The 17,133-nt window shown below is 46.3% G+C and overlaps 4 protein-coding genes across 4 annotated transcripts; 1 reads left to right on the forward strand and 3 right to left on the reverse strand.

The window, feature by feature from the left end:
• Positions 1–1,670: 1,670 nt before the first annotated feature.
• Positions 1,671–7,147, reverse strand: Pmar_PMAR016132 (hypothetical protein; the record flags this gene model as incomplete). Its single annotated transcript, XM_002765291.1, has 14 exons — positions 1,671–1,828; positions 1,871–1,979; positions 2,024–2,107; positions 3,008–3,088; positions 3,325–3,455; positions 3,498–3,606; positions 3,723–3,887; positions 4,200–4,283; positions 4,328–4,450; positions 4,823–4,877; positions 5,230–5,291; positions 5,782–5,886; positions 7,008–7,053; positions 7,104–7,147. The coding sequence occupies 14 exons, from the start codon at positions 7,145–7,147 to the stop codon at positions 1,671–1,673; spliced, it is 1,356 nt and encodes a 451-aa protein (XP_002765337.1).
• A 1,167-nt stretch (positions 7,148–8,314) lies between these two features.
• Pmar_PMAR016133 (conserved hypothetical protein) lies at positions 8,315–9,453 on the forward strand (the record flags this gene model as incomplete). The annotated part of the gene is made up of 6 exons (XM_002765292.1): positions 8,315–8,482; positions 8,603–8,638; positions 8,684–8,796; positions 8,841–8,902; positions 9,188–9,267; positions 9,376–9,453. 6 exons carry the CDS (start codon positions 8,315–8,317, stop codon positions 9,451–9,453), a joined length of 537 nt encoding a protein of 178 aa, XP_002765338.1.
• A 483-nt stretch (positions 9,454–9,936) lies between these two features.
• Positions 9,937–11,256, reverse strand: Pmar_PMAR016134 (hypothetical protein; the record flags this gene model as incomplete). The annotated part of the gene is made up of 6 exons (XM_002765293.1): positions 9,937–9,966; positions 10,069–10,301; positions 10,347–10,445; positions 10,689–10,951; positions 10,994–11,106; positions 11,152–11,256. The coding sequence occupies 6 exons, from the start codon at positions 11,254–11,256 to the stop codon at positions 9,937–9,939; spliced, it is 843 nt and encodes a 280-aa protein (XP_002765339.1).
• A 5,171-nt stretch (positions 11,257–16,427) lies between these two features.
• On the reverse strand, positions 16,428–17,037 carry Pmar_PMAR016135 (hypothetical protein; the record flags this gene model as incomplete). Its single annotated transcript, XM_002765294.1, has 3 exons — positions 16,428–16,741; positions 16,798–16,890; positions 16,936–17,037. Coding segments are annotated over 3 exons (402 nt in total), but the record flags the coding sequence as incomplete, so codon positions are not given.
• Between the last annotated feature and the right edge of the window lie 96 nt (positions 17,038–17,133).

Consider the following 17,133-nt stretch of genomic DNA (forward strand, 5'->3'; position numbering starts at 1 on the left):
ACAGCACTACAAACTACCTCCCCCACTTCACAATCTCCAGAGTCTAGAACCATATGGGAGGTTATTTCCTGGCTGCAACGAAACCCAATATTCTTTCAACAAGTACGACCCCATCACGAACAAGGTCTTTAGCGCTAAAGGATGCCACACACAAACATGGCGCTGGAGACAAGTACCCGAATGAGAACGACCACAACGACCAACGCTGGTGTTTGTAGCTTTGTGACGCGTGACACAAAAAAGGAGACAGAGCTGACGTGTGATTCTCTTCTTTTCATGGCTGCAAGCTGTGAATTCTCTACTCCTCATTACACTCCTATTCAACCCACTCGGGAACCTTACATGGTGTTTTAGAATGTCTACCGAATGCAACAATATACGAAAATGGAATGCGAATGAACATACCCTGTTGGACCGTGTAAGGGCACTCTCTGTGGGGATAGGATTATTTGAATCACTTCAGAAGAAATTACACGCCTGTCGACAGAATCGTTCTCAACAACCCAACTTTTGTCAATGTGTCCCCACCGAGCTAGTCTCGACTTACAACAACACAAAACGTCGTCAACAATAACAGAAACACACCAGAAAAGACCTCATCATGCAGTCAGCTCAACACGGTCTTCTCTTCGACGCCTCCTCCGTAAAGCAACAGCAGCAGCAAGACGCCTTGTTTGCCTGACAGCCAATCACACGGTGAACCACTAGAGTCCAATACTCACTTATGCGAGGCACCGCTAGCAGCAAACATCGCTCCGCTAGCCGTTATACTCCTTTTTCGCCGTTTTGGTGTGAAACTCGTGATAGCCCGCGCATATTGACGCAAGACCTTCTCAAGAGACCTTTAACGAGCCCCCAGACTAGCATTCCCTACCCGCGACGTTATCCCCTTATGGTCCTCCATCAGACTCCCCATATTGCCCAACCTCAACTGCACTGTCGCTTCATAGAGCTCCTCCAGCAACTTGTGAGTAGTCGTTTGGGACCTCACCTCTGAACAACCACAGCTGTCCTCAGTCCAGCACAATACAACCCACCGTTCAAGTGCTTTACAATGAGCCGTACCACTTCAGCTGCACCAACAGTGTCATGAACGCCAGTAAGTGCCGCATAAAGGGCACACTTTGTAGGCAACTGCGTTATACCACACTTCCGTCAACTCATGCCAAGGAACTCCCTACACTGTAACTAGCCGCCTCGTACACAATCGCAGTACTGAGCTCCTTGAGAGACCTCGGAGACGCCAAACTACCATATCTGAAAGCTTCTGTCCTTACTACTTACTCCACCCATCTTGCGCGATTGCGCATGCGTGCAGAGCTAATGAGGCGCCATCTCTAATACGTTGAAGCCGAGATCTTCACAACTCTCCACGGTAGAGAACTCCATGTGGTTAATGGTATACAACATTTGACCAATTACAGTATGAAGAATCGGAACATGTACGACATATGTGGTCGGAAAATATGCACATATGAAAATTCCAAGACGAAATTTTTGAGAAGTTCTGCTGGTTTTTTCATTTACACGAATTCGAGTGGGAATGTACAGAAACCAACAATGTGAATTTACCAAAATTTCCTCGAAATTTCCATATTATCACCGACACACATACAGTTGGCCATGTGTACACCTCCCCACACTGGAAGGTGGTCACGACCAATACCCCACTACTGATCGTACATCAACCTAACATGCCTCGGTTCGAGCTCTCTTGACAACTTAGTTTTAATCCTCCCAGATAAAGTCTTCATCGTAGAAGTTACAATAGTCTCATCACAAGCTCCTAAGGCAGCCCACGCCCGACACATATCCCCCAGTGTCGCACCTGAGTGGCCCCATCCAATACCAACAACACCCCTACACCCACTTTCACTGCTTGCTATCAAATCTGCTAGACGGAGCAGTCGGGAGTCATGACCCCCCGGTAGAGCCAATAGCTGCATCCATACGGACACCACAGACGGCAACTGCGACTCCTACGACTAAGCATCTCATCGACACCTCATCTATACGCACCTACTCTCAACCCACCGAGGATCTTGGTCTCGTCCAGCTCAGTGACCATCACTGCGGCGAGCTCCACCGGAGCCACCTCAGCCAAGACCTTGATCGCCCTTACGCGACTTCCCTTAGATGATGCAGCAAGAGTCGGACATATCTTCTTGCACACCTCTGTGGTCAACTTCTGTTCTATACTGTACCTATCTACTGACTTGGGACATTCCCACATAGGAACCCTGACCCGAGAGCGATACTCTCCAACACCGCCAGCATTTCCTCCTCATTGAACCGCCCTTCAACCGCTAGAGCATCGACGATTTCACTCAATGCTCGCGTGAATAATCTCCTTGAGTCTTCTTGATCAGTTGTCATCAATACACCAGACTTGACAAGGCCTTCCAACACCATTACAGGGCTCGTAAACCGCTCTGAGAAATAAACTAGAACGCGTCGTACTCCTAAACGTAGCGATATTGTTAAGCAGTGTTGAAATATATATTCGCTTTCCTCAGCTGAGCTCAGGAGTTTTCTTACTCATTTATACACTAATTCTAATAGCAACAATTTCGTCAAAAATCCCATATTGTCACCAACACATGTATTTGACCATATGCATATTTCCCCACTCTGGTGTTACCTATTTCGTCTGACTTCACCACGAGCTGCCCGACCATCTCCCGAACGAGCTCCTTTGCGTCGACTCTGGCAATCTCACTATTTCCCAACGATGAGCAACTGCCGACCAGAAGTGTCACTAAAGTGGAGGAGTCCAAATCTGCACTCCTTCCATAAACCGCCTTCAGAAAGCGCATGAACGGCTCTGGTTCCGTAGGGTACGGACAACGATACGCTAGCAGAGAGCTCAGTAGAGTCTTCACATCCCCAACAGTGAAGGAGCTCAGCTGAGTGCAAACTCCATCTACCAGAAACGACTCGAAATAATGACTGTCCCTCACATCGAACCTGTGCGGGAATGACCACATAGGGTTCACGGTGCACCCACCTTTCCAAAAGCTGTGGGAACTGTGCCAACTCTGAGGGGGGTACGGAGGCGAACTCTTCCCGATATGAACGTATGATCCGCCTGAAAGTAAAAGCCCAAGTAGCACCTCTGAATCTCAGCGCGAATCTTAGGGTCCACAATGGAAGATACAGATTAGGTCCATTCAGCGACCATTCCAAGCCCCAGTGAACTCACGTGAACGTCCTCAATCGAAGCAAACGGCCCACCCGTAGCAGCACTTCGACAAGACCTTCACCGTAATAGCCGCGCTAAGAGTGTCCAGATTCACTCTAGTATAATCAACCCCAAGCGCCTACCTTAGTGATAGCCGCCACGGCTCGCTGATAGTACGGCAAGAAGCCCTCACGAGCCACTTTGACCTTCGAGAAGTACTTCATCGTTTTCATCGACTCAGCCAACTCCTTGAGAAACTCCTTAATCTCCATATCTAATCAAACTACACCTCATCAGTCTACCAACATCGTCCTACCTCCGTCCAGCACAGCCGTTAACGCCGCCTGATGGACCTGCAGTACGCCTTCTAGCATTCTCTCCGTCACCTCCACCCCACTGTGCCGCAGATATGCTACTGCTCGAACCTAGGACAAGGGATCATGTGAAGAACGAGAAGTGTGGTAAGTAATTTCAACTCAAATAAAAGAACTTCCTATTCATATGAAGGACCGATCTGTCCAAAGCCCATGTCCCTTATTACTGCAGCCTCCATGCTTAGCCGTCGTCGTAGCTGCTGAGCATCCCCCTCCTCTAGTAACCCCTGTAGCAGGGTCTTGACCTCCTCCAAAGTAACCACCTTGGTGATGCTAGCCATCGACTCCACCTCCATATCGGGTAACTCTACCGCCAGGAACGCTCGAGGAATCTGCAGCACATACACTACAAATACCAAAACTTCGTCATCAACTCAGAAATTTCAATCCTGCCAAACTCGGTGAAATCATAAAGAATATAATAAAAAATGATCCCCTTCAGAATTCGAGCGAGAGTTGAAAATACTTTCGACTTTTTCTCATCGCGTCAACATCCTCCTACCCAAACTGCATAGTTCGAACATACGTTGACTCAAGAGTTTCCTCGCTCCTTATAGAAGTTCACCTACGAGTCCTGCTACTAAAATTCCTCATAATTTTCACCAACACATGTAGTTGATCATATGCGTCTCCTCCCAAAATACCATGGCAGCAGCCAGACAAGCCCCTGAGGGGTCCGCCAACTTCCTTTCGTCTGACCTCAATACCTCTGTTAACTCTACTGCCATCTGCATCGACATGTCACCATGCAAAGGACCCTAGCCCAGCTCACCTCATCTGTGAGCTTTCTACTCCTCATAGCGCTGATGAACACAGCAAAACTCGACTCGCCTACTTCAGCTGAAGCGAATCTCCGGAAGAGGTACCCCGGCAAACTGCCACATCGTCCCCACCCCTGCCGTAATAACATGAAACTAGATGTAGATTTTCAGCCAGTATTAAAGTAACTCAACTCGCAAGGTGAAAATGAAAATAAGCTATTCCCATCATCACCACCACAATGACGATCAGACTAAATAGCAGCTGCTGGCTGATGAACAGCACTTAAGATTGATCTATAGTCGAGTTCAGGTTGTCGGAATCAACACAATTAGCTCTCTTTAGATGCGGGGCAGTGTTCATTCGCTGGCCAACATTCGCTGTGTAAAACCCAGTAAAAACTCATCCTAGCAACACCAGCGGAGTCGGCTATATCCGAGAGCCTCCATCAGCCAGGGTTAGAAAGCACATATTGCTATAGAACTCTTCATCATGCTACAACTACTACCATTATCATGGTCCTCATTACCACGCCTTGGCCTTCTCGACGACCCACGAGGCGACTGAACAGATAAGGATGATCGTCGCACAACACATCTATGAAAACGATCCCTATGACCAATGCCTCCATTATTTCGGCTTACGCCAAGGGGAGTACACTACAAAGCCAGTGTGGGGAGATATGCACATAGTTAACTATATATGTCGGTGACAATATGAAACTTTTTAGGAAATTTCGGGGAAATTAATGTTTTTTTCTGAACACTTCCACTTGAATTTGTATATACGCCCCTTAGATCAGCGAGAAAACTCCCGAGCTCAGCTGAGGTAAGCGAACACTGTACAAAGTAGCAGCACGTACTTACCGGTTTAAACACATCCCTCCCCCCTATGGTACCTCCGTGCCCATATTACCGGATCAGACTGCCGCCGCCGCCTCCGTCGGGGTTGTCGTCGAGGTCTTCTACTGCTACTATCTGCATTATCCTTCACAGAGTGGCTGGACCTCTCCTCCTCCTCCTCAGTGCACTCTGGTGATGATGATGATGATGATGATGATGATGATGACATTCGTGTTGTTGTTGGACGATAGCAGCTCCTCATCTCAGAAGAGGTCATCTCTCGTAGCTCATGAATAGGAGTTAGAGTACCCCGAGGTGTGGTATGGTCATGATGATAATACGGCCTAACAACAGTAGCCGAAATCATCGCTAACCACTTCCTTGCTTAAGAAAAGCTACTACTACTACTACTACTACTACTACTACTACTACTACTACTACTACTACTACTACTACTACTACTACTACCTCCTTCCACTTCGACTTAGTTGTTGTTGATGATTATGATACACCAAACCACCACAGAGTGGCGGCCTCCCCCCACTCCTCCACATATAGAGTGCGCTAGAGTTAGTACTCGTCCCAGAGGACATAGTGCCATCCGATACTGAGCTCTTATCACTACAGTTGGAGCCCACAGGAGATGGACAACTACAACTTCGACGATAGCATCGAATAGTCCTCCAAGACGGGCAAGTACGGATGAGAATCTTCTTATAGTGATGATGACCTACGATAGGACTAAAACTCCCAATGACAGTAGTAGGTTAGTACTCGAATAAAATGACTTATGTCGCACAAAATCGTCGTCGTCGTCGCGGACCTTCACACATATGTGACTCGCAACACATCCCATATCGGTCGATGTTGACTCCTGCTCTACGCAGTCGAGCAAGCAAGCGGAACAAACCAAGCAAACCTACAAAGTCAGTAACTGTTTAGTTCAGAAGGGACTTGCGGTGATCTGTCAAGCGACCAACCCAGGTTCAACCCGAACGTCCTTCAAAAGAGTAATTTTTCTATTCGACTCACTCAAAACCTCCTACCGCTACCACGCCGACATCAAAGTCGAATACACTCACCCATACGGTACAAATGAGTATAACAAACAATGGAAAAACGCAACACTGTTAAGATGAGACAGAAATACTCCCTTTGATCACGGTAAGGTACACTACACCCTCCTATTGCGGCCAATGGATATACACAATACTCTCTGGCCGATCCGATTCTCCTGGACCGATATGCAGTCGTACGATAGTTGTTATGTTGTCGAGATGTAGTATGCAGGGCAATAATCAAATGCAGCAGCTGTCTACGGTGCAGTGAGCGGTAATGTTAGTCACAAATAGAGGCTGTTCACGGAGTCGGCCGGAAGGGTAATGGAAAATGAAGAGAGGGAAATGTTCCGGGGGTGACGAGCACTCCTTCCTACGAGTGTCAAGAACACTGAAAAGTATGGACCGAATCGATGGTGTTGGTAGTAGAATATGATGAATGCTATACGGAGGTAGATGAGCTAACATGGAGGAGGAGGAGATGATGTTGTTAGCAGACAGACAAAACGAGAAGGTCGAGATAGGTTACCTATTTTAGGTATGTCGTCGTATATAGGACAAGGCTTTACTAGCGAGATAGAAGTAGAAGAAGGAGCAGCGCGACTCCTCATGACGATTAACCGGAGCGATTTCGTATTGAATCAGAAAAAAAATTATGTGATAATAATCAAAAGTCTCGATACAATAATGTTGAAATACTAGAGCTACTACTCTATCTAGATGATACCCGACTGCATGCACGTACCTATTCACACACATTACATAGAAGCCTAGGCTAACACCCAAACCCTACCATGCATCTTTGGACCAGTTCGCGAATATCTGACTCGTTCACGAGCCTGAGAAACAAGAAACTCGATGAGGCAATTTTATGGTATCGCGACATCACCAATGATCATCATCGTAGATGTTCCGAGTAGGGATATCGGGCATGACGACTTGGTAGGTCTCGGGAACAGTCGGTAAGCGAATACCAGAACTAATCCTACGTCCACCAACACAGTGGAAGGAAGTTCCATGATATACACGTCTTGGCGATGAACTGATAGAATAGAAAACAGATCATGAGAAATAGAGATGGAAAAAGTCGTACTGTGGTTCCTGGAAATCAACTGCTTTCCTGGTGTAGTTAGAGGGAAAATTCATGTACATAGGAAATCACAAAAGCTGTGATGATAAACGCACTTCGAGAGAACCGCAGGAGGAACAGTCGAATCACTAATTACAAAGTAGCCCAATATTAGTCTGTGCTAGCGCAACGCGCTGGCCAGAAAAAGTTCCTGGGAATTGGCGAGCTACTGAGAGCATTTAGGCAATACTATTGCTGTCATAAAAACCCTGCACAATTGCCAAAGTCCAAAAGTATTCTACCAAGAATCGAACCCGGGTTGTTATATCACGAGCGAGAGTGTTTAACCCTTTACACTATTAACACTTTAATAAAATGTTACCTTGACAGAACCCAAGGAGGCAGAGCCTGAGCCAACGTGGCTACTATACTAATCCCAAAATTACTGATCGCGCGACAGTGAATCTGTTACCACAACTGTGTATACGTGTAAGCTGGCACGCAGACGCAGACACATGAAGAAAGATAGCAGGGGCCTATTTCACAAGCGTCCTAACGTTGCAACCCATTAGGATGCAATTTAAGGATAAATGGCGTTCATATAGGCCCTTTCCTCAAGTTAGGACTTTAGGACATTAGCATCCCCGCCGTTAGGATTTAGGATATTAGGATGCCGTTATCCTCAAAAACAGGCCTTCGGAGAATTTGAAAGATTAGAAAGTTAAAATTGCCTTCAACATTCTTCCACCTGCCAGACAAGTGTAGCTCGCTTTTTCGATAGCGGATATTTCATCCCGTTATCAGCGATGGCTTCGTGATTTGTCGATTTCATTAGCACTCTCCGCATCTTATTAATGTTTTACATGTGAAATTTACATATTGTGTTATCGTCGAATAATCTCAACTACACTTTCGCTATGCACTTGCGCTACTTATGTCCACACATATCGGCGAGTTTTATATTTTTCCCTCGAGTTCGTATCGTACGTTCTTGTTGAACGCCTTGAAGCTTCTTAGTTCACCTATTTACAATGCTTTCCACCACTAGTCGTCTCCTCCCCACCACTACTGCCCTCTTCAGAGTAGCGCTAGCTACCCCGAGATTCCATCTGGGCACCACGCCCAACTTCGTGAGGAGTACTACATTCAACCGCGCCTTCGCTACTGGTGTTACAGCGACCACTGGAGAAAGCGATCCCGTAAGTTGGCTTGGTCTTTACTGTTGGTATCCCTTCGATTACACTAAATGATCTAGTGACACTGTATGGCCGTAGCTTAGCGAGTTGGACTCTCATCATTCACACATCTGTATTTCTCAGGACTTTGCGCCCAAGTCGAAGGTTGATACTGAGGACGTAATACGCCCTGGCATTTGTCTTTGTAGACTATTCGTGTTGTAGGTCCACGATAAGATTAGCAAGCTTGTTCATGACAACCGAGTAGTCCTATTTATGAAGGGCTCACCAGCGGCACCCAAATGTGGATTCTCCAAGGCGGTGGTAGGTCTACTTTCGTCATCTTTTTTTTACTCATTCATCCTCAGTGTGCCGTCCTCAGCGCGGAAGGCCTCACTGATTTTACTTATGTGGATTGCCTCAAATCCGATGCCGTCAGAGAAGGTACTGCTCTTGTTCATTGGAGTTTCACCCGTTTTCCGTGAAGTGGTGTAAAACTCGGTGAAAAAATGAGTCGTGAAATATATATTTTTCACTAAAGTTTTCATATCACGGGTGAAACTCCATTGTTCTCCCCATCTACATGGCTTGCCAACCGCCGGCTCTCATGAACGCATCTTCATATGCACTCCTACTCTGTTCAACATCGTATTCCCCCTTGCTGTCCACTTGTACACAATCCTTGACTTTCGATCTTACAGTGTATAAAAGTACCATAAATCTTGCCAGGTATCAAGAAGTACTCAGAGTGGCCTACTATCCCCCAGTTGTATGTTGATGGCGAGTTCTTAGGAGGCTACGACATTATAGTAATATCATACATCGTTAAGGTCGTCTTAAAAATCAGTCGAGGCGTACTATCACATCGTCTCCGAAATGTAGTTATTCATTTTCCCACTGGTTTTGTCGCATTTCAGTCCTCTATGTATCGTGAAGGTGAATTGAGAGAGCTAATTGCTGAGAAAGGTCTTAAGGAGGACACCAAAAAGGAGTAAAGAACCAATCCCAGTTTAATTTATTCATAGTTTCTCCCAGTACTTTGTTTGTTGAGTTTTCATGTGCAATAAATTAATCTCTTCGTTACCAATACAACACAAATTCTCCAGTTGGTTTGAAAAATTATATAAATTATCACAGTCCTCGAGTGGCAAGGTACCTGCTAAACAGATTGACATTTAGCTTAGTTTCACTGAACTACTACCACTACCAAGTTCGAGTTTTGAAGTAGATCCACAACCATGGCACTAGGCCCGCTATCAGAAGTATCGCACTTATTGCCGAGAACGATCGAGAGTACTGCATCTCCGGTGTGTAGAACAGACTCATGATACCAGAGGAGATGGATAGGGCACCTGATGATGGTCAGAGGGAAAATGGAGGAAAACCACGGGGCTTACCAACGAGTAGTGTGCCTCTCATTGAGGAATACACAACGGGTAGATTGTGCTCGCCGAAGAGGTCGGTACAGAGCGGTGGGGTTAATGCCCACATACCACCAAAACAAAAGCCTATCAGTGGGCCGGATAGGAATAAAACACTCACTGTTGTTGATTTCGACAGTAACTGAGAACATGAAAAACTTTTCGGAATTCTCCAAAACATTTCCCTACTGTGAATGCTGCGGCCATCATAGCGATCAGGAGCACCACATAGCCGGGCCTAGAAAGGAAGGTGAGCCTATCAGCGGCCCAACCCGTGATGACTCTAGAAGCCGCACTGGTAGCCGTAACCGTTGTGAGCAATGCCCCCACAATATGAGCTCGATCTGTGGTGTCGGCGGAAGGGATAATCTGAGCCTGATTGTTGATGAATGCCAAGCCGCCACCATATGCAGCTGAGAGACCTATAAAGGCCTCCCAGAAAAGGATGCTCTTCAGAGGTTCATCACCGCTGTAGTAGTAGAGGAAGTCGCTCCTTGCCATCGCTGGGGAAATAGCGGCGTATTCGCTTGGATTGTTGACAAGGCGTTCGGCCCGAAGTGGGTAAGCTACCATTAGGGCGAATAGCAATACCACGAGCAGTAGACCCACCCATTTGGGGACTCCTAGAAAGAAATCCAGTAACTGTACAAGGGCTAGTGTGAGGCCTAGTGCATTGATACGACCGAATATGTGGTTACACACATCACCACTTGGGCATAATGAAGGATCGATGGCAATGAACAGCGCCGACAGAGGTATTATGATGAGCACCATCATCACCACTAAGAGAAGAAATGATAGCGGGCTACTATCTGACTGAGTGCCATTGAAAGTGATGAAGAGCAATGTTATAGTGGGCGCCGCTACACCAAAGATGCACTTGGTGATTCCTGTGGCCTGGCCCTTAGCTGTTGGGTAGTTGGTAGTATTAGCAGTGACCGCAATACAATCTAGCCATCCTGATCCATGGCCCATTGTGAAGGCCAACAGATAGGCTACTGCTACTAGTCCTAAGTCACCAAGTACACTCTGGACTGCCGTCACAGTAGAGATAGTATACATTCCTAGATACCTATATCGGCATACAATGGTGTCACCATGTGTCACCACTTACCCTACAATCATTAGAATGCCAGCAATCATAATGGCGATCTTGAGCCCCCATGTGGTGATACAGAAGCCTGCTGGTGTCACCAGCCCACCACCAACATTCAGGAGAGCCGGTACCTACTGTGAAAGACGGTACTACCAACAAACGCAGAGTTCCCTCACCAGTGTTAGTTGAGACCGACTCATGCCTAGTGCATGCATAAGGGCATCACTATACAGAGGGAAACAGTATCCAATCCCGGCCAGAAGGACCAAGACAAAGCTCATGCTCAGAGACTTCCATCGGGACGATCTCGTAATGTGCATCATAATGGCATCTACCATCACGTGGATGAGAAAAAAGACTCCGCTCCGCTACACACTTGGTATTCATAAACCCAACAGCCCTTGTGAAGGATCGATTGAAACGGCAAGCAAACGTGGAACCTAGAAGTGACCTTCACAGTAGATGCGGAATCCCGAGCGGGTGTGGTGCGTTGTGAGGAGATAGAAAACTAACGGGTTAATCTTGCTATCGGTGATTATCCAACTCGCTGTCCTAACCGGGAGACTGCGAACAGTCACTCAGAAAGGACCTGTACACTTCCCAAGTAGCATGCCCCATACAGTTCCACTAGTCGCCTACACTAACATCCTCTGGGGAAACTCTTGTTCCGCAGGGCCTAAACGCATGCCCATGCACAACGATAATGATACACTACGAAACCTCCTAAGGCGCCCCGCCACGGACCCCTAGGCTGTTGCCTAGTTTGCCTAGGTCTCAAATCAGCCCAGCCTGCTACTCTAGTCCACCGAGGATCAATACGCTACTGTACGTGTACTTATCATACAATGTCCACATGTGAAAGTTTCTGAGTGATTTAAACTAGTATGGTGTTGTTATAGAGGTTTTTTGAGGATCCAACCCTTCTACTATTACTCGGCTCTATGTTGAAGGGAAAAGCAATACTTAATCTTCTATGATCATTTGCGTATAGTTATGGATCATTATCACGCTTACTAGCGTCATTGCTGTGAGCTCCTTACAAGTTTTGTAGAAGTGAGAGGTAACAGTAAACTCTCAGGATTCGCCGATTATTTCGGAGAAAATCACACATTAATCGACGTTTTCGCGCACTTTATGCACATCGGCGCACTTTTCTCGTGTACTATTCTTCATCGTTGCTTCCATGAAACTGTTGCACAGGGTGGAGTTATTTGGCTATATAGTTGAACCCAAGGGGCCTGTAGACGAGCCATCACGGTAGGAGAAGGTCACTCTTTTTTTTCTTGCGACACAGGGCAAAAACCAGGTATAAATATCGACATCGTGGGCGCGGGGGTCAAGTTAGTGAGGGACACATTCCTGTTGGTTTTCGGTCGGTTTTGACAACGGAAACTGGTTCAAAGCTCTACCTCACAACAAGGGACAGTAAACGGGGGATAGGGCCGGAGTAAGAACATGCGAGACGGAGAAATTACACAACATGTGCAGATTCTCCGTGAGCTGGCAGAAATTGGAAAATGTTATTTCTGAGTTTAATACTTCCCTTGATGCAGTTTGGATGGACGTTATGATGTGAGTATATCACGTACGCGACACTTTATAATATTCGAATAATTATTAAGATACTTGGAAAAGAAAGGCTTAGTCACTCTGGCTGAATTGGAATACCTCGATGCGGATCCATTCCTATTGTTCGGAATAGAGCATCCAGCCACACAAAAGGCTCTCAAACGTTTGCAAAAAGAACCGATTCTTAAATGCGAAGGAGACACCCCAAGTGAGAACCCTCGCGGCGGCCGCATTGCGCAGACCTCTTTTCGTAGCCGAAGAGGAATGGATGGGTTACCTTTGCATGGACCCAATAGATGATGCTCACTACAAGTACTGCTTCGATGTCAATACACACAGTACTCTTCTTATGTGCATAGATGGGTGGTAGAAGCCTTCGCTGAGGTAGAGTTGACACTACCATGGACTAGCTATAAGGGAATCGGCAGTATCGTTTGCTTTACCAATTCTGATACAAAAGCAGGAAAAAGTCGTTTTCTGTTCCGCCTGATAGTTTGATATCATTCAGGTCACTACTTGGCGGCACCCACTGTACGACTATTTCCGTCAGCTTTTGTCTTATTGCAAGACGGTCGACGATTATGAGGATGTAGGGGGACAAAATACATGGTGCAGGGATCGAACCTGCGCTCTCAGATGTTGAGGATTCGGATACACCGCCTACTGTGGAGCTACGAGTTCCACCATTCACATCCAGGAGCTGATCCGGAGCCCCTCATTAGCCCCAAACAGCTGCAGAAACTAGCAGCAATTTTCGAAATTGATCTCGGCAAACAAGGCCAACTCGTAAACTCTATTTCCGTGGCTCAGCTGAGCTTCCTTACAGGTTCGGATCCTCAAGCGTTTCCTCAAAGTTTTTGCAGCAGAATACCAAAAATGCAACGACATATCAAAAGAGCTGTGAGTCACTAAATTCCTACCACGCGCCATCCTATTCGCAGAGTCATCACTTGTGTCAACACTTTGGCTGCAGAAAATGAACGCTGGAGCGTTTTGAAAGACAAGTGGCAAGAGGTAAGGATGGACACCTTGTGGCTCAGGAAATGATAATGGGTCTCAGACCATCAAAAGAAGCGACAATCATAATATCGAGTTAACAGCTCTAGTGCACGGCAAAGTAGACTGCATCGAGTGCCACGATAAGCCTGCGCTCGCGTGAGTGGTCATTGTGAGAACTAGGAAATGAAACCTTCGCGGTGCGTAGATACTGTCTTGAGTGTCGAGATCATACCTGTCACGACTGCTTCGACAGGCTGCATCGTAAAGGGCTCCGAAGTAAACATATAAAGTTTAAACTCATTCGTTGCGATCTCTGTAAAGCGATGCCTGCGAGATTGCGGTACACCTTTCCTCACACTGATTAGCTAGGACCGTCTTTGTAACTCTCAGGTGTGGAGCCACCAGCAAACCCTTTTGTCATCATTGCTATGCTATGAAGCACATATACGTAAGCAAATACCTCCATCGTCCCCACACTTTGACTCAGACTCTCACCCAACAAGAAAAAGACATGCGGCCGTCTGTGATAGACTACGCGGCTATCAAGGCGGAAGCGCTAGCAAACACGGAGATGAGGGATGAATCTAAGACCACAGAAACGGAAGCTCTTGCTGAACGCCAGGTGGGAATCGACTTATCACAAATCACTCCAATGTATTGCAGGTCAAATGCGGCACTATGGGAATAAGCCGCTCCGGATTCAACAAGAACAGCGGCCAAGGGAGCAAGCCCCGCTCGACTACTTCACGATTAGAAAACGACAAACAGGATCATTTATCATCATCACTGTTGGGTACATTGCTAGTAGCAGCGTTCTTGGCGGGAGTGTGTCGGTTTTTACAGGCTCACAGTGGCATCCTTTCTACGATTCGAGTGGTATCATGTATTATTATAACTTTTCAAGCCGGATAAGAATGCGAGGATCCCTATTAGACCCGAGCTCATCCCGAAGTCGTGATGATGATAATGATGATAGTGTCGATGAACAGTCCTCGTCAGAAGAAGATTCAACTGTTGTATGACAATGCCCGATTGAGAACTACTCAAAGAGTAGAACTTTGTAGCGTATAGTAACCAACAACAAGGACGTATCTAACCGCAGTGTACATGCTGTTAGAGAAGTGATAGCACCCCGGTTGAAGTCGAATACGACTCGGGGCATACCTTGCGACTGCTAACATCAATCTGGTCTACACGATATTCAAGTCGACGTCGAAGGTTGTTTTTTTTAAAACAGCCTCTCATGTGATCGATTTGGGTCCAAACACAACGCCAAAAAGAGTGATAATGGAAGAAAATTAGAGCTTACGAATTTGACAATGATGATTTATAACGTAACACCTTCGACACAGCTTTCTCGACATCTCCCTTTGTTGACATCAATATACGGTCCGTTACCTGCTCACAACCGTCACTGCGCCACAAAATTGCCACCATATCTCTATAAACATTCCCATCGATACTCCAACTACATATAACCTTCCTACAGCCAGTACAATCCAATGGAGATGCACCCGTAGTTACTACAGTTTTATGCAAGTTGCGCGGAGTGAAAAATAGATTTCACACTACGTGAAAAACACCAGCGAAAATCGCCATTTCGTGTAAAACGCGTGACCGATTTCGCAAAATTCCGCCAAGTTCGTGAAATCCGGAGTGTAAAACCCGATCTTTGCTACACATGTGAGTAGCATTGGTGAAAGGTCATTTGATTTTCTGAAAAGTTTCGATCATTAATACACGAAATGCAGGAATAGGCCCCGGAGGCGCATGCCGTATCCTTTACAATTTCGATTTTCTTCCTAACGAGCAAATTGGATTTCGAGTAGCTCGCCAGGATTTTCTGAAAGTACAGTAGTAGCCTGTTCCTCTAAAAAAGGAATTGAGTTGCAATCGGATTATCTTATAGGATCGAGCCTGTCGGGCGCAAGGCCAAAGTCTAACCCACCAAGAAAAGGATCGACGACGAAAAGATTAGATCGACGCATTACACCATTAAGTGAACTACAGGTACCAGGTTCTACGCGAAGTTCGTGAAGTTTATGGGAATTTCGCATGGTGTAATATGAAATGTGTATTTCACTAGTGAACACAGGTGGATCTCCAATGCTGTAAGAATGCTCCTCTCACTATATTCACTAGCAGAGCTACTCAATACGTAATCAGTCACAACCCCTACACTCACCCCTGAATGCAGTTCTGGGAACACTTGCTGTAGTTTCGCCAAAGCCACCATCAAAGGTGACGCTCTAACCTCGATCATCTTAGTGCCGATCACATTCGCGTTCGACTCCTCCTCAAAATCCTCACAGGCTTCCTCATACGGTGAGTCATCATCTTTAGACACTTTTTCATCACCATCACTATCCTCTCGACCACCGCAACGATTTGGTAAAAATTCCAACGAGACCTTCCGCTCGACACGATATGCAGTGCCCTCTGCTGAGCCTAGTCCAGAAGCTTGCTTACTCGAGGCACTGGAAAGTGTTCTATCCAGACGTCCTTGCCTGCGAGAACCCCCCCGGTTCATTCGACTGAAGACGTCTCTGCTTTCTACAGGAGTGACATCAGTCCCAAAGGCTGAGGCAAACAGATCACCATCTGACAAAGAGCTGCCCTGACGTCGTGATGACATAGTAAAGGAGACAACTTTCACACAGGAGACCGCAAATACGTACACAGAAACAAGGATGAGCACCACTAGAGTATTGCTGGTTTTTGTAGTACGAAAACGAATTCACAGTATGGTAGAAGTGTAACAAAACTTGTACAAAAAGGGTCGTGCGTAAATTTCTAAAGTTCACAGTTTTCAAATTCCCCGTATATTCCAACCAAATGAACATCAACAATAAGTAGAAACAACAAATATTCACAATAACTGCGGCACCGACAACAACACTATTACGTGATGACAACCCTAGAGTGCCCTCCAGAGCACCCTGTACGGAGAAGACGTATAAACGACGCGAACAATACGAGATATGATAAACTCAAATGTACCGAGTCGGAGCAGCCACTGAGACATAATCCCTTTCCGCTAGTTGAGGAGGAGGGCCAGCACTCATTGATGGCGGCGCGTGGTCATATTTGGGTATTCGGACATTACGTCCATCAGGCCCTCGTACATACGCTCGCCCTTCGTAATCATAAAGCAAATCTCCCGTAGCGAAATCAGCCGCACCCTCTTCCCTGTGTCGTCTACATAGAGGGGGAAAAATCACGACTTATAACTTTTTTTCTTCCTAATGCGTTACCTCGGTGTGAAAAGAGATACTATGAGGAAAGCTGGGAGGACCATGAACAGCCATCCCCGGAAGGGACTCATTCTATGCATATCATAAGCATACCTAAAAATGACACTTCCTGCATCGCTTCGCTCCGCTAAGTCCTACTGGTCTTTCATTTGTTCTCCCCAAGCCATCCGTTCCCTTTCCATACGTTGTCTTCGATACTCCATCTCGATATCATGAGCTCTCATTCGTGCGTGAAACCTATGAAGTCCCAGAGAGAACGAAAATGAACTTCCTAAGTGATGGAGGCGCAGCATCCTCCACAGCTACTTCTATATTCACTACTTTCAGATCAACACA

This window comes from Perkinsus marinus (genome assembly GCF_000006405.1).
Source record: "Perkinsus marinus ATCC 50983 genomic scaffold scf_1104296975560, whole genome shotgun sequence".
NCBI classification, from domain to species: Eukaryota; Perkinsozoa; order Perkinsida; family Perkinsidae; genus Perkinsus; species Perkinsus marinus.